At 32.7% G+C, this 26,440-nt stretch overlaps 1 protein-coding gene across 3 annotated transcripts in view; it reads right to left on the reverse strand.

Moving 5' to 3' along the window:
• Nucleotides 1-26,440, reverse strand: part of LOC111001031 — a 29,660-nt gene that overhangs the window by 1,882 nt on the left and 1,338 nt on the right. The window contains exons 2-10 of one of the 3 annotated variants that reach the window (XM_045629108.1): nucleotides 12,166-12,249; nucleotides 6,385-7,173; nucleotides 5,713-5,888; nucleotides 4,769-5,403; nucleotides 3,460-3,647; nucleotides 2,331-2,546; nucleotides 1,828-1,926; nucleotides 1,060-1,294; nucleotides 184-386 (exon numbers count right to left, since the gene is read on the reverse strand). In XM_045629108.1, the coding sequence (XP_045485064.1) occupies nucleotides 184-386; nucleotides 1,060-1,294; nucleotides 1,828-1,926; nucleotides 2,331-2,546; nucleotides 3,460-3,647; nucleotides 4,769-5,403; nucleotides 5,713-5,888; nucleotides 6,385-7,173 (2,541 nt within the window). In that variant the 5' untranslated portion in view covers nucleotides 12,166-12,249. Of the gene's footprint in view, nucleotides 1-183; nucleotides 387-1,059; nucleotides 1,295-1,827; nucleotides 1,927-2,330; nucleotides 2,547-3,459; nucleotides 3,648-4,768; nucleotides 5,404-5,712; nucleotides 5,889-6,384; nucleotides 7,174-10,717; nucleotides 10,913-12,165; nucleotides 12,250-26,440 lie in introns of those variants that run through there. The other 2 variants (XM_045629109.1, XM_045629110.1) reach the window with 2 other exon arrangements.

Consider the following 26,440-nt stretch of genomic DNA (forward strand, 5'->3'; position numbering starts at 1 on the left):
GAACCTGGATTGTCTTACACCAGTAAGTCGACGACGTGTGTTAGGCACAAAAGGATACCTACTTGCCTATTAAAGAAATGATCATGAAACAGATACAGAAAACTGATGACCGGACTTGCAATGTTACAAATTTTAAATAATGGAAAATTAAATAAGGAAATTGGGCATTGCACAAAGACTTACCTCTCCACCAGTAAATTTAGTGACATTCTCCACTTTGATACTAAGCACTCGACTGTTAACGGCATGCAAGTCCGTGTTCTGGAAGGCTTTGTCATTTCTAAACACTACAAAGCTTACTCGACGCTGAGAGTCCGACACTGAGCCTGGTAAAACCACCACAGCCTCACTATCACCTCTTTGGAGAGATGTCTCGTTTGGAGCAACTGTAATCACATGAAACAATAAAATCAAAACTCAATTGGAATTATTACTTTTATTTTCAGCTACTTGTGAAAAGATACGATTTGTCAATAATTGCTTATCAATTTAAAAGTAATATTATTATAGAACAGTGGCACTATGGGTAAATATGGGAAACCTCAAATCTATCTCATAGGATCAGCCATCTGTCCTTGACACAAATCGTTTTTTGTAACTGAGATATAAGTCATAGAACCTTGACGGCATGTGTTATCATATCATCATCAACATCAACATTTGATGATGCTGAACATATATCACTAGAAATTGCAGGTCCTCGGGGTTGAGAGTCGTTAAGACTAGGCAAACACACAAAAACAATATTTCCTCCTATAACTCTTATAGCAAATGCCTAGGTTATTTGCGATACCAAGGGCTAGAACCAATTAGCGGATACTGAATGCTGTCCCTGACACTATAGACTTATTTATGTCGACAATCGACATATGTTCTCAGAGAGAATTCTCAGTAACGATATTGTGTATATAATGTGTTTAATATTTAATACTTTTTTTTCTCTCGAAATTATCGTATTGGCATAGACATTTGGAATATTTATTTATTTTATTTATTTCTTAATATGTATGTATTTCTGAAATAAATAAATGAATATTTTTTTTTATGAAAGTCACTCACCACTTATAACTTGAAAGGCGTCATTCACAAACACGTCATCACTCCTGGCTGCGATCCGGATTCCTCTAACCGGATTATTTGGTGTAGCATCAGCCATCACCAAAGCAATATTGCTTCTCACGGCAGTTGCCACATGGGATCCATTTAATTTTATCGTAGAACCGAGTCTGTCCAGCATATGTAACATTTGGCTCGGGATCGTCAAATCATCTGAATCTTCTAGAAGATGGTCTACCTGAAAGATTTTAGGATCTTAGTACTCCGCATATTTGTTTTTCTTTAGTATTTTCTTTTGTTTCATATAATTTATACATAAGTATATGTTTATGTTTCATTTTTTTAATATAATAGTCTAAGACCCTAAGTCGAATTGGTTCAGAAATACTTAAGTGGGCACTGAGCAGCTAATTTCACACAGCGGTGGTACGTGGCAAAAACTGCCTTAGAAACCGCTCAGTTGTGGAACGAAGGACATCAAGGTGACACGGATGGTATTTTGTATTCTGCCTTGACGTCCAAAAATTAAACTCAGCTGCAGGTATCAGGCAACAAACTCCTCTGAACAATCTCCATATTACTTTGAAGCATGTTCCGCGATAGCTTAAACAATTTAAGGCATAAATGTGGTCGTTGTATTCCCGGACTGCGCGGTACAAAACTGAGATTTGGTGAAAAGTTATTTGAACAGTAAATTATTCATATGTATATTAATTGCAAGTGATTTCTTTTTAAAAGTTTGCCGAATATCATAAGTAATAAATCACTTACTTGATCAAAGACCGTCGTAATATTTTCAACGAAAATTGGATTAGTATCATCAGTGAGGCTCATCAAATCGTCCATCACTTGTTGCAATACTTCTTCTGGCTGAAAAATATACTTATGTTCAGCATAATTCTGTATATAATTAATCAATATCAAAGTAAAATATTTGATTTAAACAAAAAATTGAGTGCGTACAAAGTACACATGAAGTGAATTTTTCTTTGTAAATTAATTATTTCTAAGGTAATAGCACCGACAGAATTTCCATCTGTTTTAATATGTAACTACTAAACGAATACATCGACCAATAGCGTGTATTTTTTCTCGATCTCCCTTTCTCAGTCTTTCTCAATCTTTCTCAATCTTTCTCAATCTTTCTGAATCGCTCTCTCCCTTTTTTTTAACAAAAAAGCTGTAGGTACATCTTCGAAATCATCCTAAAATATGAAAAATTTCCCCTCATTAAGACTATTAACAGACTGTTAAAGACTACTTTTTAAAATTACCGGTCTAGGAGGAGCTGGTGTAGTTGATAGACTTGGTGGTGTGAGATCAGTTGGTATGAAAGGTGTCCCGGTTGCTATTCCTTCAGTTGTTATATACGGTGTTCCTGTTAGTATTTCGTCAGGTGGTAATGATGGTGTGGCAGTTAGTATTTCATCTTTAGTAACAACATCCTCGTCTTCCGTTGATTCTGATGAACTATCCGTGGAATGTCGAAGCTAAAGATTAAAATTGGTTAGATAAAAGTGGATCCATAGCTTGTCATGCAATTTTATGTTATTTACGTATGAGATGAGAGTCTTTATTAAAATGATCAACGAAATGAAAGCTTAGTGTATTAAAAATCTATCCTGAAAGAGGAAAACAGAAATAAAAGAAACGAGTCTCGCAGGCACTTGCGTCTCGGCTCGCCCATGAATAATAATATTACGAATAGTTCCGGGGCGTAATTCGCGTAACACCCGTAGAGTGTATAATTTTAATTAATGAATCACTTAGTTAAAATTTAAGAAATAAAAGATATCGTTATACCATACACACTTAAGTATGTATGGCTTTCGACAGAATAAATTTTATCCTGCATACGTCAGTATATCCCAGTAGCAATCGAATTAATCTAATGCCACCCTAATTTTATACTCTACGAAACACTACCTTCCAATAATACAAACAAGTATCCAATATATAATGTTTTACATAATTTTCCATACATATATTTATTTATTTACAGCCCATATATGGCCAAATTTCAACGAAACTATTATATAAGTCATCTTTACAAAATCCACAGAAAGTATTTTGCTTTCTTTTAATATTCTCTTATTTTTTTATATAGAGTAGGAGGAAATGAGACGGCCGTGGGGCTCATCTGATGTTAAGTGCTACAGCCGCCAATGGACACTCAGGCAGACAATGCCAGAGGGCGAGTGCGTTGCAGGCCTTTTAAAAATTGGAACGGTCTGTTATCGAAGGACATCATACTATAATACTCATACGCTTAGCGAATAGGTCTCCGGCAAAGAGTAGAGAAAGCTATAATTATAATCTGTCGAAATGTTTATCTCTATTTACCTGTTGACTTTCATTAAATACACAATAAATTTAAACTATAGCATCATGGAACCAACTTACAGTCTCAGGTGTAGGATTAGCTGTGGGCATGACGTAGTGAACTTCGGTGTTAACCTCTACTTCGGCATCAATATAATAAGTGACGGGAGTCGAACAGTCTCGAGTGGCACTGGTAACCCATTGGACACCATCGTTGAAGTCACCAACGCATGTGTGGGTCCGACATCCGAATGACGCAATTGAATCACCTGGGAATACAAAACAAAGTTATAGATAGACGTACCGGCAAACATCTTGAACGAAAGTCCTTGCCTGCGCAAAGCAATCTCCCTTGTTTAATGCGCAAGAAGTTTGCCGGTATCTGTATCGCAGTAAGCGTGTATATCCTCCGGCAACGCACTTGCCAGCCTTCTGGCAATGTCCATGGGCGGCTGTATCATTTATCATCACAAAAGCGTCCTGTCTGTCTTTCTCCGTTTACATAATGTTATAGTTCAAATTTTTAGGTACATATCAACATACAAGTGGTGTAATTAGAAAAAAAACAGTGTGTCATCAATCATCAGTGTGACATCAATATTTTAATCTGTTCTTAGATTGATTAAACCTAATAAATAATAAAAAATATTATGATTTTCTCTTTTTGAAAGCAAGAAAAATCAAAATATTAAAATTAAATGATAATAGATCAAACTGTATTATATATGTATATATTGTGTAAGCGTGCGAAGATTGCAACTATCACTTTGATAAGTAAATAAAAATAAATCAATGGCGCTACCAACTTTTTAGGTTTTGGCATCAGATGTCTGTATCTGTTTCAAGATTATTTGCCAATTTAATAGGTGATCAACCTTCTGTGCCTGACACACGCCGTCGAGATTTTGGGTCTAAGGCAATCCGGTTTTCCCACAAGGTCAAAATATGCGCATAGTATTAGAAATTCTATTGTTGCACTGTCAAGAATCGAACCTACGACCTACGGTTGCGAGTCTGAAGCCACTAGGCCAACACTGCTCTATCTATCTAAAAGAGTAATCTTATTATGCTTGACCTTTGTGAGCAAAATACCTTAATCCGTATTTTTCAATTGTGAAATAATTGAGCACGTCTTCTTATTAAAGAGGTCATTTCGATTAACCTGTATTACCCTTAACATTACAATTATAAGATCATTCTGGCTACTAAATATACATAAATAATTGAATTGCAAATAAGTTTTCGACTCGTTAGAAGTACAACAAGTACATATTATAATCTAGGAACCTAAATCCGTCTAAATAGCCGCCGGGATTTTGACAATACTTTTTTAAAAAAAGTTAATCAATTAAGAAATATAAATATCTTAATTTAACTAGAAGAAACTCACCCAATGCTACAGTTGGAACTGTATCAAACCCTTTACAGTAATAAACAGGTTTCATATACATTATCTCCAATCCATCCCATACCCCTGGAGACACAGCAAATATATTCGGGCTAAGCTCAACGTGCAAGAGAACATCTTGGGCATCAAGATACAATCGCTGCACTTTGATCTTCTCAATAATAGATTTGTCCTTCCATTCTAAACCGGGATTTGATAGTTTGAAACTTTTTAACGTCTCCTCGCTTTTATTAGAATTAAGTTCACCAAATACACTCTCATATTTGTTTCGGAAATAAATGTATTCTTTCAGTTTCATCTCCCATAGCTTGGACATTTTGTCGATTACGTCCAGTTTTAATCGTTTCTGGTGACGCAATTTTACTGCAAATACGTTGACTACGGATTGTTTCTCTCGTATAAATAGAATCTTATTTGATTCAGCTGTTTCATAGTGTTTAACGTCCACGTGGGTGCACCAGTAATAGCCATCCTTTTCTGGCTTCACAATGAATGTATTTGTGTCGTCTTTTCTACGTTTTCCAACTTTTGTGGGATAGCGTTGAATTGAGTCGGTGTAGCAGAACACTTTGTCACTATCAATGGTATCATTAATTGTTAATGTAATCTTGTTATCACTGGAATTAAAAGCAATTGCACGATTTAACACTACAACTTCATATAGATTATGTTGTTGGAATGTATTAAGTTCCGTAATTGTCAAATTTAAGATCTGATTTTTATACCTGCCAAGATATAATTTCGCCGGGATATATCCCAGCACCACAAAGCACCAGACGTGGTGCTCTTTCTATTTTGCAATTACAATAAACACATGACTAGATAGAAATCCCAAAAACCCACTCGTAAAATCGAATCATATAAATGTTGACTGATTAAATATTCCGCAACAATTTTTATATTTTTCATAGTATGAAAACACTTACATATCAATATTAAGGTTCATGCTAAGTTTCTTGATGGTTACACTACGTTCACAAATGACATCAAAGAAGATATATGACCCATTAACAAGATACCAAAAGTCGTCACGTAGAGCCCCAAGGAGAGTATCTGAATTATTGTTACTCGTTTCATTAAAATTCCAGTCTGATGCTGGCACCTGAAAAAATATTTTATATATTGAACAAATTATCGCATAATAATTACCACCTGTACGAGCCAAGGCTGTTTTTATCACTCAGGCTTTCTTAGTTTTATAAGCGTGACGATTATCAAAATCGTAGCGTATAGACGTAGGCACTCTCTTCAACTCATTGCATTCATTCCTTTCATAGCAATTAACATTTCAATATTTCGCTTTTATTCTATTGTTGTACGCGAGTGGTTGATATAGAATAAAAAAAAATCCTCTGTAATTAAAACATCCCAATGACCCAGAAACCGTACACAATCAATAGTGACTTAATAAATAATAATAAGCTTCTTTATTATAATGATTAATAAATAATAATAATAACACATTTTGGCAGAACAATCACAGATTGGTCGGCATAACAATTACACATTAAAACAGGACTTTCTTTGCTTTACAGAACGCCGCACTGGTGATATAAAAAAGTATTGTACAGTAAAATTGTATAGCATCATTTCCTTACCTCAGATTGATCATACACTGTATCATATCGTAGCGAAGTAAATTCTGAATTCATCACCACACCCAGGGGATACGTATTATTGTAGCCAGCATCATGAAATATCGGGCTATTGGAATACCTCCACCCTCGATACATCAGAGAGCTACCTCGTTTACCGCAAAGATCCTGAGCTTGTTTCCAAGTCGCCCTGACTAGCCCACCAGCCACACCTGTCAAAACTGTCAGACAAGTCGATTCAGGGCTCCAGAATCTGACAGCATCTCGAATATCTTCGCAACCAATGTCAGAAATATCTTCTTCGTCTGAATAGGGCCTAACAAAGCAGTAACTAAAATATTTATCACTGCATTTCACTGCTGTGAAATTACTAATTGGATCCATTGCAACGCATAGTTCTTCTCCTATATCTATCGTTGGGTCTATGTTGACTTCGAACGATGAATCCAGCTCTGTACCCATGGATTTCGTGAAGGACCAATCCACGAATGTACCACCAGGGTATAACGATCTGAATTCAGTCCATAGAACCATGTTTGGGGATGTGAAATTTAAGTCCAAATACAGTTTCGATGTGTATAAATTCCCCACGCAGTCTGTGTATTTATCGCTGAATGATTCTGGTCCTTTTAATCTGTAGCAGATTGGGTGCCCCTTTTCTCTCGTGTAGGCGATGGAAAAGCCAATGGGGCACGTGTATTTCTTCTTAGCCATACTGAACGGTGTGGATATCCATGATAGTATCACAAATCCAATCGTCACGTGACGAATATACTTCATCGCCAGAGGCATCTGAAACAAAAATCATTTGTAAAGTAGAAGGCTGATATGGCAATAAAATGCCTTAATTGACTTTGACAACGTCACTTATGCACATAGAAAGATAACCATTGGTTCACACAGTAAAATTTTTACTATTACCGCTATTTAGAAGGAATTTTTTTTCGTTGGCTTCCCTACAACCTACTAGCAATGAATTTATTACAGACTTGGCCGGCAATGCACCCACGAGTCGATATTGAGTGTCCATGGGCGTCATTATTCCAATATAAGATGAGCCTCCTTCCCGCTAGCCCCTCTTTTCTATTTTTTATATTAACCGCGTTCCAACAACAAATCCAATCACGATTTCATATAAACGAAGCAATAATTATTTAAGAATGTATTTATAATACTAATTCTAATGCTTATTTAAGAAACCGTTAATAATACAATAAATAGATTTCGTACTTCCTTTTAATTATGTTTTTGTAAGGTCAAAGATAATTCTAGTTGATAAAATTTCATTACCTAAATACCAGTCCAACACGCGAGATTATAACGAGATAAGCAGAAATATTTATCAATTATGAGATTACTAGATTTTCTGTGATCGATTACAATAGAAAAGCTGAAATTTAAATATAAATCATGATTTTTTTGGAATTCGTGCTTCAACACCCTCGATTAGTTATCGAGACTGTTTGTGACATGGACTTCTAAACCACTTAACTGATTTGAATCAAATTTCAAATCAAAATCATTTATTCATATAGGTAACATAATGTACAGTTATAAACGTCAAAAAAGATAAATATACATTAAATGATTCTAATTTTACATTTACTGCCAGTTCTCAAATAAAGGGAGTAGAACTGGCAATAAACTTTCCGCACTCTTTTTAATGCCACAGTTTGATCTAACGACATAAGCGACGTTGTCTATTATTATGTAAAGACAATAATTATAAAACCTTGATTACGTCTATTGATGTTATCAATATCCGAAAAGAGATTTAATACAAGCTATTTAATCCATTTTAAGCAAATACTTTGCAAAACTTCAGCTTTTAAACAAGTTTTATTTAAAAATACACGTTATTGAATCATATTATTTGATTACTAAATTGTGTTACAAAACATGCTTTTTTAATTAAACCATATGTGAAACGCAACGATATTTATTATACCAATGGCTCTACCTTCCAGGTCTCATATTTCGGTATCTATTTTTCTCAAAGCCTTCTGCGCCTGGCACACGCCGCCGACTATTCTAAAGCATGTCGGTTTCCTTACGATGAAGGAAACTTCACCGTACGAGCGAGTGTTATATTCGCACATATATAGAAATTCCATTGGTGCACTGCCTGTGATCGAAACTACGACCACAGGGATAAGAATCGCAGTATGAAGCGAGCTGTAATCCAACCCATTAATTTTGCAAAAATCTCATCCGATTTGAAATCAAACTATTGAATGTTTCAATTAGATAAATAGCTTAGTGATTCACCGTGGATTACGAAACACTTAACTATACTAATCACTAATAATCTCTAGTACTACACACTTGCACAGCCCTTAACCCTTTATCAGTATGCCCCAATTACCCTACGTCAATCACATATTAAGTGTTTGATTAAAGGATATAAATGATTAGATATCATAAGATGCCAACGATTAGTTTAACAAGATTGTAATAGCTATTGGCCACACCGTGAACTTTCGAAAAGTTTAGACTTTAGATTCACCTCTTTGTCTATTTTAAAATATATATGTTGCAGCCAACTAGCTTAATAAGCCGTTCAATTAACTGTCTAGCTTTTTAACTAAACGGCGCCGTTTAACTAACGGACTGAAAGTTATTCGAAGAGTTTGTTTCGAGTTTGAGAGTGACAAAAAGTAGAACTAAATTTAAATAGACAGTCAACTGGCTAGGCCAGTAACGAAACGTCAACAATTTAAGGCTAGCTGTTAGATGAACTGGCTAAATTTCTTTCAGGCCCCTTGTAAAACAGCGATGTTTAGTTAAAAAGCTAGGCTGTTGATTAAAACTACATGAACTTGGCGTAACAACTTATTAACTTTTGCCTTTAAGTAAACCAATATAATATAAGAAAAGGGTCTTTCTAAAGTCGACCAAATAGGTATGTCTGATAAATAATAATATATACTAACTTGCATGCGCGAGCATAAACTCGCGCGCATAAACTCTAAAAAGGTTATATGTAGTCATAAATAAATATTGTGCAGTTAAGTGAGCGATTAGAGTACATTCTCGTTGACAAAAATATACAAAGAGTAGGAATCCGTTTGGATAATACAATATCAGCATAATTATAGGTAATGTTAGGAAGAAAATTTTGTGATGGGTTAAATATGGGTAATGGTTCTATACGCGTGTATATATGTGAAGCTTGGAAGCTTTGAAGCCAGCGCTTAAAAGCGTTTGAGATGTGATGTCTCTAACGAGAAAGTTCTTAATCGAGTTGGAATGTCAAAAGAACAACGAAATGTTACGTACCTGGGCCACATGTTGCGCCCTGACCGCTATTACCTTTAATTAATTATAATGGCTTTGTTACATTAGGGAGTGAACGGGTATTCTAACTGCGGAAGAGTTGCTGCATCTGACACATGACAAGAAACATCACGAGACTGACGGTCAATCTCCAATAATGGATAGCCACCGAAAGAAGTAGAATATGCGTAGACGCTGGATCGATAGCTATCTGTTTAAAATAATAGGCATGACCTCGGTATATACAATGCTCATCGGGATATCCGGGTATTGACAGCTGCTAAAACAATTTTGACGAAACTTGGGGTAAATTTCCTAGTTATTACAAAGTGTTCCTTGTGTTACATTCCAGTCGTCAAATTATAATCCACTATGTTCGATAATAATAGGCGCAATACGTATGGCTGCAAACCATATTTAATTTTATTTTAATTTAACCATAACCTGATTTAATTTTAAATATCTTTATGACTTTTGCCTTTAGTATCCAAGAAATATGTGAAATGCTTTTTTTGAATTAGAAGAATATTTTTGAATTTATTAAAAACACAGTAACCAGACGAAACAAATCCTCGTCACTGGCGTTTGTATACAAACAGCCTAAATATAAAATTAGTTCACAGAACGCAACAATGACATCAAAGTTTAAATCGCGTTTTATGTATCATTGATTGTATTCTATTGTATCTTTTGATCCCGAATCTTATAGCAGTTTCCGCATTCCATTATTAAACTTTTTTATTCGTCTAATAATGACGCGTTCAGTCGGCAATTATAAAACGTAATCATAATGTAAATTTCAAAAGATAACAAATATATATAATCAACCGTTTACCACGTCAAGTAACTTGATAATATTTTATTCAATATTTTAACTAATCGAATGGAGGTTGAACCTAGTTTGGTTTTGGCAGAAGGAATTTGGATAATACTGGTGATTTTAGACCTAGGAAATGAGGTCACGGTTGTATATGATTATATAGCAATTTATATAGTAAGTTCTATCACGCCATAAAAAATATTTGTAAACAGAAACAGTCGATGATAAATGTATAATTACCTCAAATTTACACTCCTGTCAGGCCGTAAATTTGCATATAATGCAATTTTTTAACTATGTATGTCATCGATGTTTGGAAGGTCACTATTACAAAGACAAAATACACTTTATAGCAAATTATATGATACTATGTTAGTCAATAAATCGTTAATAGACGTGTTACTTAGAAGACAACAACACATACTTGAGTCTTAAACTGTTCAAAACTATGTCATTGATATTTTAGCAAATGCTATCAGATTAGTGAGATTTACGTTGACAGTATCTAAACATTCTTTTAAGTACTTAAGATAGCTTCCTTTTTCTTGTTGAGCAATATTCAAGTACTGCTTAACTTTTCTATTGCAAAATACTATGATATGCCGTGTCTTGTTCTTATAACTGTATAGATGGAAGGATTATGTAGGCACCGCAACTTATTAAAAAACCAATAATTTTAAAATTTTAAAATAGCTTTATATTCTCCCATTCAGGGACTCACATGAATCATTCTCTGGAATTTTAACGGATACATTCAAAACTTACGATTAAACACCTTTTTGTGTAGTTATGAATAAAATAGATAAAACTTAGAATATCATGTAATTTTGAAGAGTCAATATTCATAGAGAAATTTGTTTTTTACATCTTCGTAGAAAGACACTTATCCGGAGCTAGATATAGTCGGTAGTGGGCTGACAGTTTTAAAGAAAACATTGTTAACAATATGACAGACACAAATGCTAAAAGATATTAAAGAAATAGCCCAAAGATAGACCATGAATAAAATCCGACCAGTCCAAAAAGATGATTCTATATTTCTATCAACACAGCCGAATGTCTGAGAATTTTATTTTACACAATTATTTTCTTTGGCTATTGCAGAATTTTGATAAGTTTATTTTTTAAAATATGACATTCCAATATATAATTTCCTTTGACCTAATTAATAGCACGATTATTTCTTTCTTAGAAATGTTTTTCTAATAATATCAATTAATTTCACCAACGTGTTTGTAAGGGTCTTTATGTAATAGGAGGCAAACGGACAGGCCCACCTGATGTTACGTGATACCGCCTTCCATGGACACTCACATTGCCAAAAGGCTCGCAAGTACGTTGCCGGCGTTTCAACAATATTTTCTTGAAGGACCCTAAGTCAGCAGCTGGTTCCACATAGTGGTGGTGCGCGGCAAAAACTGCCGAAACGCTCAATAACAAATATTAAACGCTTATAATTTCGTAAAAATTATTTATATAATAAAACCTTCTACCATACAAAATACCTTAGCAACAATTATCACAAGCTCTATTAATCATAGCGTAAACACATACAAATAGAAAAAACCAAAGACACTTACTAACATATTACATTTGACATAGACATTTGACCTACGGAAGCCGGACTTCCATATCGGTAACTCTAGGAGACTTCACAAACTCATACAAAAAAAGGCAATGACACCAACCTTGCTTGTTCAGGTCACGCTTGACTGTCGATCATCACCAGGCATCAGAAAGCGTGGAATTCGTTATAGATGGCATTCTTGTATCTGTAAATAATTTTATATTTAATAATACTATATTAGAAACATGTCACGCGATCAATATTAATTTCTATAAAATTCATACTCAGAGTCGATGTACACTGCGCAGTTACGTAGTTAAAAAGATTTAATCATCGTTTAATTATTAATTATAATTAATATTTTGTTGCACACACGGCTCTTTTAACATAAAATATTATATTGTTCAATAATTTATTTAAATACTAATTAAATTTTGATATAACATTGATGTCTGAGTGATCTCTCTGCGAAATCAAAACTATTATTATCACTGACTTATGCATATTATATTTTTCAATACAGCGTCTGCGACGCCGGTTATGTGTCTTAATCATATCAATCCCGGGACCAGAAAGCCACAGATTAAAACTGAAAATCCATACCTCACATAATCTAAACACAGATAAAAAATATATATAGAATACAAAATTGTAAAAGTGACAGTAAAAGTGAACAGCCGAGACTGAGCGTCGCGTGACCAAACGGAATGCTTCATCGGACAATTAATGCCAGCCTTATAGACTATAATTTGTGTATTTATCGTCGACCTTGAACTGATTGATGAAAGGTGACTCTTAAAAAAGATTTACTACAAATGTCATTACGTTTCGGTTCTGGAAAGTTGAAAAGAAATATTATCACATTATTTTCATTGCAGTATGCGTCTTAATAAGTTAATTAAACATACAATGTTCATTACAGTTATTTTATTACCAATGACATAACTATTTAATCTATACAAATTTTAACACAAAGAACTTAATAAGAATATAATTGTGCTTTCTGGGTTCCATTAACAGGCGTTAATTTAATAAGAGCAGTTTCCTTAAATAGTAGTTTGTAGGAACCATATGCCTCATCCATAACTATAAACAAAAAAAAAGAAAAGCGGACACAGAAATCCAAGGCCAAGACTAATTGTAACGCCACGTGTTTTTTTATCATAAAAGCTAAGTAAATGTTTACAAAGTCATGTTTTATCTACCTTCAATAGCTATTTAACAATTAGCTATAATTATCCTGGAATTACCGCGAAATTTGTTTCGAAGAACGCAAACCGGGAAAACATAGTTCCGCGATTACATTTTTTAATTGCAGAGAGAAATCATTGTAATAACTTGCATACATTTATAAAATAAATAGGGCTATCAAAGTTATGTTATAAGTCAGCGTCGATAAAGAAGTTTTAAAAGGGATTGTTGTGATAACCACGGCTTTTTAATACGGAAAGAGTGATAGTTCTTATAACTTGGAATATGTTGACCCAATGAGCCACCGTGGCTAGTCAGAGAATAGTCAAGGATCCTATCATTAAGTTGGAACACTTTTAAATATTAAGGACATTTATAAGTGACGGTACAATCCTCTATCTTAGCCTCAGATAATAGTCGATTTTTGCGTTTGTCGTGGGATTTCCTCGGATTTGAGTTCACCGTTTTAATATTAATTGCGCACATAGACGAAATAGTCAAAGTCAAACATCATTTATTCGTATAGTTACACAAAGCACGTCAAAAAAATATACATTAAATGCTTCTAATTTTATATTTACTGCCAGTTCCCAAATCAAGGGCGTAGAACCAGAAGAATAAGAATTTATTGCATTCGTCTTTTCGAGTGCTTTTCAGAAATAGCCAGTAAAGAACCTGAATTTACATTAAGATGTTCAATTTAAATTAATTACGCATAAAAAATATAATTAATTCACTTTAACACCAAAATATTATATATAACATTATTATACGCATTGTTTGTAGCGTGATAAGAATAATTAGTGAGATCTTCGTGATAATTCTGTTTCCGGTTGAATAATTGTCTTTCACAATTCCGGAACAATATTTGATATATTTGCACATTTCTTTATATGAACAATATTATGTAGGAAATAGTTTTTGATGTAAATCTTCTAGGGTTTATTTTATTATAAAGAATTTTTTAAGAAGCTGGTAGTACAATATCGTACAGCTGTTAAATTTAATAGCCTCGTTTATTGAAAAGAGGACAAATGAGGCTATGGGACGCCCAAAAAGGGCAGTTGTAACAGGTGTTGTAATGGGTGTTCAAGAAACACCCATTTTAGAGGCCTGTAATGGTGCAGTATTCTCCGTTTTTGAACAGTCTAACCTCAAGGAGAAAAACCCTACTGGCAGAAGATTCCACAGTTCGGTGGTTCGGTTTCCGGGTCTTATGAAACAAATTGTGGAAGACTTCCAGCCATCATGGTGACGCGAATGAAACTGTGATTTAATGTATTAACTGTACGTATACTGTAGTGTAAGCACCTCTCCTACGGTGATGAAACGTAGAGAGAGCAACCCAAAAAACTTTACAATCATCAGTATTCATCATTACCTTAAAGGCAATTTACATAACCATTTGACAGCCCCGAAGTTCAGAATACCCGTCTCAGAGTGTTGTGTCTAATAAAGTTTTCTTTCTTGTCTTAATCATAAACAGTAAACGTAAGTGTAGATAATTAGTTCGTATACATAAGTCATTTAGACTATAGGCCAAGACTACTGCGACATAAAACGTTTTATTTAGCGACACTGCACCCAATGGGAGCGCCGGTCATTCATCGTTCCTTGGAATATATTTGTTTACTTTGTTCACGTAACGATTTGGGAAAGTACACTCATTGATTCATTGCCATTAAAATTTTATGCTTTTCAACTATACAAAACCGTATAACTTTTGGTACAAAAAATATAATAACAGACGATATTTTAAAAATAAATCAGTGGCGCTGCAACGATTACGAAATAAAAAAATATGATTATCGTTTATAACAAGTATCGTATATTTCAAATAATCGTCTGTAATTTGTGAAATAAATTCGTACAGAAAAAATGAAACAGCTCTTTAAATTTAAGTTTTACAGATTAGAAACAGAACAAAACTGTCTATTAATACCTTTTACCTCCTAATAAAACCTAAATCAGTTTAGTAGAGAACGAGGAATTGTTCGGTCTAATACCTGCAGTTGAGTTTCAAGAAAAGAGCTTACCATTTCTGGAAAGGCCGGCAACACACTTGCGAGCCTTCTGGCAGTGTGATTTTTTTATGACATCAAAAATATATTTATCTGACAAAAGTACTCTTTTGTCTCTTCCTATAACCTTTCTACATATTACGTGTGGAGTGTTTCATATAGTTCAGAGAAAAAGTTTCTTTATTTGGTACACAGAAAACAAGTTGACGTACTCATCGTTATAATTAATTCATGATCGAATTAAACACTGACGCCAGGATTGTGAAATTAGATACCATTGTGCGTCATTAATGGGGTTCTTGAAAGCCTGGGCAAATACATTGTTGTATAGATGACGTCCATGCATTTACCGCGTCCCATTGATCGATTAGTTGTGGATATAACCATGTAATGCCGTGAGAATTTCTAAAGATAGTAACTGAAAGTTAAATATTTAATAGTTTAATTAAATTATTAATAAATAAGTCACTAACTACGCAGCTGCTTTTATAATAAGGTATACAAACTCGATGCTGCAATAATACACGAAATAAGTAATGTAAGAGTGTCATCTATAAACCAAGTTCTCTTGGAAAAAACAGTAAATGAAGCTAAGAATGCTATCATATTGGATACATCTGCAATCATTTCTTATTTATTGTTATATGGAAGGAAATAAAATTATTATTATTATTATCAGTCAGTGAGTCACTTTCTTTGACTAGTTGTAACATAGACTATGTCTGTGAGATAATAGCATCGAAATATGTCAACTGTTGGTGAGACATTATCGCTTTTTAATCTATATTTAAACCACATAACCGGAGCTCCAAAATTAATTAATTAATAATAATAATTAAGCCTGAATCATAAAAAAATACAAAATATACACACACAAAATATATGTATATTTATTTTTTCAAAGACCTCTTATTGAGTATAGGCCTCCTCCAATTGGCTCCATCTCTTTCTCCCAATCCTTTCCAGCAACATCAACAACCACATTGTTCATTCGCTGCTTAAGTAAAGTAAAAATCTTGGTTGCAAAAATGGTTGAATTATTGAAATAAAGAAGAAAAAACAAAAAAAGTGTCTACTCTTACCTGTCTAGCTTCGTACAATTCTTAGTATCATTTAAAATATAATATAATTTAAATGGCTATTTGAATTAGTATATATATTCAGAAATTATTCAGATTTCGTAAATTATGTATTACACGGAAAGAAATGTTTAACAGTCAGCCTCAGTGAAATTATATGCTCAATAAAGTTTAGTTTCACAATAAAATATGAATAAAAAAGTTAAATTCGTGGAACGTTAATAGGAACTGACAAACAATAGCAATGGAATTAGATCTTAATGACACATAACTTGATTGCAGAAACTATTAACTGATACGGAGGAGGATGTGTGTCAGCTGTAATTTCCGAAACTCAGTTTACCGTTCGAATCTTATTTTAGGATGGAAGTAAACTGTTAATTTTTTAAACTGTTGCCTTTAATAAAACGTTTCAAAAGGAAAAAAGTGTGATGCTATGATTTTTTTTTGTGTAGTAAAAGTAAAGTAATGTCACCATCTATGGTGACTTTATCTATCGTGTGTCTACATCAAGAATTATCTTTACAAACCGGTTCTTACGATTAACAAAAAAAAATCAGTAGGAATAATCCTACTGTTTTTTTTATTTTTAAAATATATTTTTTTTTTAAGGTCAGGCATCAGATTTCTGAAGATGTTTCATTTTCCAACCTAATAAGCAAGTACCTAATCAACCTCCTGTGCCTGACACACGCCGTCAACTTTTTGGGTCTAAGGCAAGCCGGTTTCCTCACGATGTTTTCCTTACAAGCGAATGTTAAATGCGCACATACAAAGAAAGCCGGGGATCGAACCTACTACCAGGGATGAAATTCGCAAGCTAAATCCTCTAGGCCAACATTGCTCTCTGTTATAATCATGTAAAAAAGACTAGCAAACAACTTTGATTGCGGATTTGCACCTTGAACATATAGAAAAACCCTTTTCACTCAAAAACAAAATATTCTTATAGTATTAGTTGAGACGACTTTTCTAGGCTTAAAATATATAAGCGATAAGTAATGTAAATAAGAAATATTTATAGTGTAATGACTACTTATAAGTGTATATTTTAATTTACTCCCGGCCGCGGCATGTGAAACGAACCATAAAAAACACCTCATATTGTTGTTGTTAAATAATAATTACTAAACAACTTTTCTTTAGGCCTTAAAAAAACATATTTATTAGGAGACTTTTTCTAACAGAAATGTTTTTTTTCTATAATATACTTATAATTTGAAAAACATGTAATCTGAGGTATCGGAATTGCAAAACAAACAGCAATTCAGAAAACATTGCGCGTGATAACAGAACAAACAAACGGTATCTTCCGTCCTGTTCCCACTTACAGCAATAGAGAAGTGGAGGAGGAGACGTACAACGATAAGATAAAATCATGAGACATTCGGAAAATTTCGAAATACAGATATTTCTATTTCCCACTTGACAATTTCGCAAGAATTTTTATAAAGGTCTTTATACAAATTTGCAAAGGTTTCCTTAATATGTCAGACATAAATGACTTTTCTCTATTGTCTATGTCACAAGTATTTATTGTCAGAATGATATATGCCAGATAATAAATTGGTAAAAAACCGGTAAACAGATAAATTTGTCTAGCCCTTTCCATTGACTTCTTTCTTCGGTCTTCAATTTTAAATTAATACATACATGATGTGTAATCATTTATTAACAAAAATGGAACTTGAAAATTAAAGATTATGGAAAAAAACTCAACAGTTAAAGCCAATTAGATTTTGACGACACAAGGTACTAAATGTAGACTTTTGTTATTATTTACATTATTTTATTTCTCATATTTGGATTGAGAGACTATTAAAAATAAGATTTAGTATCTTTATGGTAGTCTACCACAGTGAACGAAATAGTCCAATAAAATTCAAAGATATCTAAAAGTATATTATTACTTGGATGGAGAGAACCCGCGACTAATGATTGAAGAAAGAAGTTGTGTAAGATATTCTCTGATACCTGTGAAAATCGAATTTTTCTTAATAATGGGTGGGCAACAAGCCCTTGCATCATATGACTTGTTTTGTTTTTAAAAGCTATGAGCTACTTTTTAATATAGAATAATTCTTAATAGGTTTCTCAATTTTATTAATCGGCGAAACAATTATAAAATTCCAAAAGATGACAATTTTATATATAGAATCAATTATGTAGACACATTGCCGGTTTTAACCACTTGTTCAAATATAATTCTAGACAGTTTTATATGAAAATCAAATACTTTAACGTACTAGGTTTTAAACTGTGCTATTAGTCCGAGTTATTAGCTATAAGCTAATTGTACTTCGAGTCCGGTATTCGAATATATGATCTCAGGATTGATAGGCATACGTCTAGTTACAAAGCTACAAAGTATTATGGCGGTATCACTTAACTTCAGGTTCCTGCCCCCTGCTCTATAAAAAAATGGCAATTTAAGTATATTTACTTGTTTTTATTTTTCAAAATGTCGATCAGATATCAATCTTATACTGTCAGAATCAAGTATTTTATTTTAAACATAGAAGTTGACCTTATTTACAAAATTTGGTAATAATAAGAATCAAGGTAATCGATAATTACAGTGTTATTAGTAATCAATAATTTTATAATTATAGGTAACAATAATTTGAATTATGAAAATGAGTTTCCGAAAACTGTAAAACTTTTCTTGTTTTAGTGTTCGCAATATTTATTTTATACCTTTGTTTAAGTTGAACTATGGACATTTTTATATTTTGCAGAGTTAGTTCACAGAAGTAGTTGTGTTTATTATATATTGAATAAGATATATTACATTATATATCATTTAATTTCTTTTTTCGTGTTCGTTGTGTTTATAATGTATTTTTGTGAATAAATAAATACAAAAAATAGCCCATATTATTATGCTTATTTTGAATATTATTTTAAAGTTTGTAATAATAATATTCAATGTTCCTCTGTCAAAAGACTTTATTAAAGCACTTGTCCAAGGGATACATTTGTATAAAAATCACAACACATAGAGAAGCCCATGGCCCCATTGAATTACAAAACTTCCCACATACATAATATGTAAAAGCATGTATAAAAAAATGGAATACTTATAGAACCTTCTACAGAATGAGAAGAAACGATGAATTATGAAAGATTGTCTAATAATTCTAGTAAATAACACGTCAACGTATCATTGATATCTTTGTTATCTATACGAATGAAACATCAATTTGTACGTAGTAATTTGCGGTAACAGTAAAACGGTTGGACAATAAAGCTCTATTTAGGCGTCTATTGGGAACACATAAACTATTTATACTTACTGACATTTCACAACTAAGACGCCTCGTGTATGACATATTTGTGAATACGTAAGTTAACTATAATTTGATTCGTACATTTATTTAAGTAAATTATTTACGTATGGTACAAGAATTGACACAAGAAACTAATTGAATTAAATTCCATCGCACTCTCTACCGCGCACCTGCTGGTCAAATCAAAAATCATTTATGCATATCGGTAACTTATGAACGTCAAAATATACTTTAAATGATTCTAATTTTACATTTACTGCCAGTTCTCAAATATATAGCTGACCAATACAGGTAATTCATAACAAAGACATATATTTTATTACTAACAAATCACATACACAGAAACGCACAGAATAACAATAAATTAAACTAAACAATAAGTTAAATCGAATGAATTATAATAATTACCTAAAAGATATAGACGGCCTTGTTGGGAGCATAAGGGATACGAAGATTAATCAAAATAAAGGAGGGTAAACGAAATAAACATGAATGACGAAAAAAAATATAATCGATTTATTAATTACAAAGATGCTGTATCTATCATACCTATACGAGTATGACAATCAGAAGATGAGAAAAACATTATAATATCTTGACAGATGATTAATTTGATTTGATAGTGCTACCGAACGTTCCTTCTGCTTAGGAGTTTTAGTAATAAATAAAAAATTTGTGCGTGTACTAGTGTACACACGTAAGAAATGAAACTTCTTTATGACCTTTTTTCGGAAAATGGTCTACTTTCAGAAATTTGTTAAATAAAGTTTTACAACACCAATAAACAAAACATATAAATAAAACCAAAACCAGTCTTTAATTAACATAGACATCAATGCAAATAATACAATTATTTCATTTTACCTTATTACTACTAAGATTATTACAGATTACTGTAATAAAATTTACAATCATCGTTATCGTTAATATATATTTTCGTTGTTAATGGCTTCGAATCTCTTCGAATCAACCGTGGAAGAGAAAAAAAAAAGATGGCGCTTAACGGAAAAATGTGTCGGTATTTTTTTTATTAACGCCGATAAAGAAGTTTCACTTCAAAAATGATGTCAGTAAAATACTTAATGGTAAGGGCCAGATCACACGCAAGCCTGAACTTGAAACAATAATTGTTTTTTAAGCGTGAGAGTACAAAAAGACGAGGAATGTTCACACGGAAATGTCTTCTTGGCTTCCGTGTGAAACAGATCTTTACTATCATTAAAGAAACATAATTATCAGATAAGCCTTAGTCAAATCTATGTTCACTGTTAAATGTTTTATTTCTTTTGGTGTTTGTTCATTACCTACCTATAGTATGTCACAACTTTTTTAAGTGAAACTTCTTTATCGGCGCTAATAAAAAAAATACTGTCACATTTTTCCGTTACGCGCCATCTATTGCTTGTCTGTACCACAGTTAAATCGAAGAGATTCGAAGCCATTAATAACAAAAATATATAATAACGATAACAATGATAGTAATAATTATATTACAATTAATTAAATTCTATAATAATCTTAGTATTAGGTAAAATGAAAAAAATCGTATTATTTGTATTCATGTCTATGATAATAAAACCCTGTTGTTAAACTTTATCTTATTTTATTTTATTTAATTAATTTCTGTGAAGTGATAATTTTTCGAAAAATTAGGTCATAAAGAAGTTTCACTTCACACACACACTTTTCTTACTAATTAAATTCATTTACCCGAAAAAAAATACAGTTCAACAGCATTGCTCTTCTGTGTATGTTCATTGTCCACGCAAATTAATATTAATTTATTGTATTATATATTAATTTTATTAGGTCTTACCATAACCTAGTTAGTGGCTGCAAATACGGTGATCTGTTAAGATTCGGATCAGTTTAATTACGTTTTAACTACGCGTATACAATGAAACAGACGAATGTTAAATCGACTTTGAACATATGAAAAACAAAATAAAAATCGTCCAACAACTGAGCAATTTTAAAACAGATTTCTTTATGATACAGTAGTCAAACGAGCAGGAGTGCTACCAGATGTTAAATCATACCGCCGCCCATGGACAATCTATTAAGCTGTAGTAACAATTTCTTTTTCCTTTAAAATATTAAAGTATCGTTGTGTTATTGTTTAATTTCAGTTTTCTTCCGTTTTCTAATCAAGTACTTAATTTGTTTTCTGTTACGCATATTTTGTTTAACAATGTAATCTGTTCTAGCTTACTTATAAATATATTCTTTATATAGAAAGTAATATTTCATTAATTATCCAGAGACTTGCGAGTTCATTGCATTGTCTATGAAATAAAATAAACATATTTTATAAGTACATCTAGATTCACTCAGCCATCACTTTATGGTGTCATTATGATACAAAAGAATATATAAACGTGCCATTTACGCGTGACTGAGGTCTATAACAACTAAATAATTATCTAATTAGGGTTTTTATCATTAATCTACACTAATTAGCTATTGGATAAAATGTCGCCATGAATTAAAGCTGTTATCTGATTGAGTTAATTCTAAATTACAGAAGTAGATTAGTAAGATATGATTTTAACTATTAAAATTGTAGTTGTTTTACTGTATACGTAAGTGTGACAATCAACCAGTTTTGTGTCAGTTTATTCATTTGTTTATTTATTTATTTCGTCATCCTACAGCTAACATAAATTATATATAATAACAAACAGGTACACTGAAAATATAGCCAGAGGATGGAATACATTTAAATACAGGTTTAAAGTATTGAATACATTTATTTAAGCGGCTAGATTGGCTGTGTTGTGTGATGGTGTAGAAGTGAGGGTATGTACGTGATGGTGTGTATGTGGGGTATACTCATGATGCAGGTGATTGTTCTTTATTATATATATATTAATATATTATATTATGTATTCCTTTTAACCATATTCCGCGATAGCTGAAACAAGTCAAGGCTTAAATATTGGTCGTTGAGCTTAAATGGTTAAAATGGATTTGCATAAATTAAACGCGGTAAAACGAACATCTTTATTTTTTTCCCAATAAAATCTCTTTTATACTACAGTTTAATCGTTTCAATTGAATAATTAATGAGAGCAGTTTTGGTCTACTGGCTTCAGCGTTCGACTCTCATCCTTGAGATAGAAGGTTCAATCTACGGCTGTGCACCAATGGAACTTCTGTGTGCATTTAACATTCTCTCGAATGGTGAAGGAGAACATGACAAAACCGATTTGTCTTAGACCTAAAAAGTCGACAAATTTACCTATTAGATTGACAAATCATCATGATGCAGATAGAGAAATCTGAGTCCCAGAACTACGCCACTGTTTTACACAACAGAAGTATGAATGTTAAAAATTAATACGTTTAGAAACAATCATAAAAACACTTTTTATATATGGGAGCAAACAGAGTGGCAGAGTTTATTGCCAGTTCTTCTCTTCCGTTCTACGCCCTTGATTTGAGAACTGGCAGTAAATGTAAAATGAGAAGCATTTAATGTATATTTCTTTTTATTGACGTTCATACCTACATTATGTTACCTATATAAATAAATGATTTTTGAATTTTGATTTTTTTTAAAACGACAGGAACAAACTCTCTGTCTCGCAAGATTTTTTATTCTCTTTTCTTTCTAATTTTTCCTCTATTACGAAAACAGAACATATAAAAACCCGCTCAATTCAAGGCAATAAATAATAAGATTAATTCCGCTGATTATAATTGTATATAAGGTTAACGTTTCGCTCCCATTCGTAATTTGTTCAATGTGAACCTTTCGCTGACATTACTGAGCCAGTTTTTGCACATTAACGACCTTTACCTCAAAATATCATAAGAATACCGGATATCCGGTCACATAAATCTTCATCCATTATGGAATTAATCTATAAATCGGTAACTTTTGATATCAACAACGATTTTTTATCGACGAAGAAAAATATCCAATGCATTTTATTTCACTAGTTCAACATCTATTTTACAACAAGACTATGTCGTGTAGTGAATATTTTCGTTTCGGAAAATTGTGCAATGCCATGTATGTTTGCCGGGATTTTATTGACACAGTTTTATTGACATATGGAAAAGGGTGACCTTGATCGACCTTGACCATCGTGTTAAGCATAGCACTAATGGTATCCTGAATGTGATGAAAAAAGAAAAAGAACATCACATTCAGGATACCATATATATATATATATGTTTTAAGCATTGAGTGCGTCCATGGGCGGCGGTATCACTTAATATCAGGTGAGCATCCTGCCCGTTTGCCCCCTGTTCTATAAAAAAAAACATAAGAACCGGTCTGGTCAATCTGCGCATTCGTTTAATTATTACGTTCTGTGGGAATAACGGTTAATTGAGGCAATTGTATGTTGACCTTATTATATCATTAGTGTAGCTGTATTCTAATTTTTCACGCTCCCAAGTTCAACGTATAGTTTTGAATAAAACATTTAGAGGGAAATAATACTTCAAAACTACAAATCTGTGTTATTAACTTTAGTTAATATTTATTTGTATTTATATAAAAATCGGTGGTGCTACCACCTTTTAGTTTAAGATTTTAGATTTCTGTTTTATGTTAGCGATTATCTAGTTGATCAAGGGCCTGGGACTAGTGCTGGGCAGGCTACTTCTAATTAATTTGCTATATGATTATTTATCAGTCTAATAGGCAAGAATTTTTGGTGTAAGGCAAATCGGTTTCCTAAGGATGTTTCTTCACCGTTTGAGTGAATGTTAAATGCACATAAGAGTCCATTGGTGCATCACCGGACCTACGACTTCCGGCATAAGAACGCTGAAGGCACTAGGCCAACCCTGCGCAACCTAACCTAAATTGTCTCGTCTGCTATATTATATTAAAAAAACATGGACCATTTGACTTCATTTCAAACTTTAAAGGTATAAGATTACTATTACTATTCCGGCAAGCAGCGAAAGTTTAAACGAATTCTGGGTAAGACAAGAACATTATCCGCTTTACGTTGAACAATATCAAAACTACTCAATTTAATTAGATCCAAATCGTTTTGTGCGGTAAAAGGTATACAATGTTACAAATACGTGGCAAATTGTCGTTTGTCGTAGCTATAAATTATCAGGCCTTATCGAGTTTTATAGTTTTCAAATAGTCTTGTTTATTAGTGTTATTATTTAAGGTTCTCCGGGGTTTTCCCATGTGTAAAACAGTTATACAAACAAAAACATTTTTGTTTGTATATAATATTTAAAACTGATTTTTTGGTTGTATATCTAACTTATGTCTTTCCTGTGTGGCTTTGAAGTAGAAGAAGGCTACATGACATCAAATGCCTCTTGTTTCTTCAATATTCCAGCCATTTTGGAGCCATCAGGCATCACAGGTCGATGGCACCCTCATGGAATGTCTTTAGTATGGGATGCTACATGTGTGTATACGTTAGCCCCTTCTCACCTCCCGCGGACAAGTACAGTAGATGGTGCATAGAGGAGGCTACAAATAATGAGCGAATAAAATATAAAAGTCTTTCTTCCATGTTTTATTTTGGTCGTCTTGGAGTAGACTCTTGAGCCCTGGAGTTTAAGTGCACAATCTTCAATTAAAGATATGTTGTTGTTTATATAAAGGTATGTTGGCACTTACCGGTGATCGCAGATTTATATATGATTTTATTAATATGTTTTTTTACTTAGCCTACCTTTTCAGTAGAAATATGAAACATTTTGCTATGCTGCCCTATAAAGACTATCGTCTTTTCCGGAATGCAAACCTAAGAACTTAAGATATTTAAAAAAAAATTCTCTCCATGAAAACATTCCTCAGAGTTAAAAATAAATAAAATAAAAATAACTCGAGTTGGTCCAGCCATCTACCATAATCTAACATACTTTCTACATTTTTATTTATATGTTTGTGAACTCAAATAAACTGTCATCTGAACTATAGTCTCGAAGAATTTCTGCTTATATTTTATGCTCAGTACTCCATAAAAGACGTCTAATGAATGTCGTATTAGGATAATATGGATGGTATTGTTTGCAGAATTACCTGCTTACAGAGAACTTACGAGACACAGTTAAGGAAACTAATACGATAATATTTACAAATTTCGCAAGAGCTAAGCTATCTTTAATAATATAAGACTAAAAATTACGAGTATATCAGTTTCGAATAAATAAAAGATATATTTAGATATATTTAGAAAAATAGTAATTCATACATGACATATAAAAATATGACAACATATTATATCATCATTTATATCTACTTATGTTACAACTTCTTAAAGCGTATGACTGACGGTTAGACATTTGCTTTACTTCTAACAACTAAATTGCCAAGAACTCTATTTCATTTCATAACGATTTTTAAATCACAATACTATGTTGGTGATAGATGAATAAACTCTTTCGAATATTAATGGTAATTGATCGCGTGCAGATAAAATATACTTTCAGTAACGTCAATAGAATGCATGAAAGTGCTCATCTGAACATGAAATCAATTCACAATTGCATCTATGGTACGTTATAAACTAGAAGACTCTGAAGGTAAGCCAACATGTCTTAATTTCTTTTTTCATAGAACACGGTGCGAACGGTCAGAAGGCTCACCTGATGTTCAGTGATACCACCGCCCATGGACACTCTCAATGTCAGAGGGCTCGCTAGTGCGTTGCCGGCCTTTTAAGAATTGGTTCGCTCTTCTGTTATACAAAAAACAAATGAAATCGTGTTTTTGCTAAACAATCATATTAATTATCATAATGTCATAATATATTTTAAAATCTGTTAATATACTTAATTAACTGTTTGGATTGAGATAGAATTTGGTTATTGGCAGACTTTTT

The sequence above is a fragment of the Pieris rapae genome, chromosome 8, assembly GCF_905147795.1.
Source record: "Pieris rapae chromosome 8, ilPieRapa1.1, whole genome shotgun sequence".
NCBI lineage: Eukaryota > Metazoa > Arthropoda > Insecta > Lepidoptera > Pieridae > Pieris > Pieris rapae.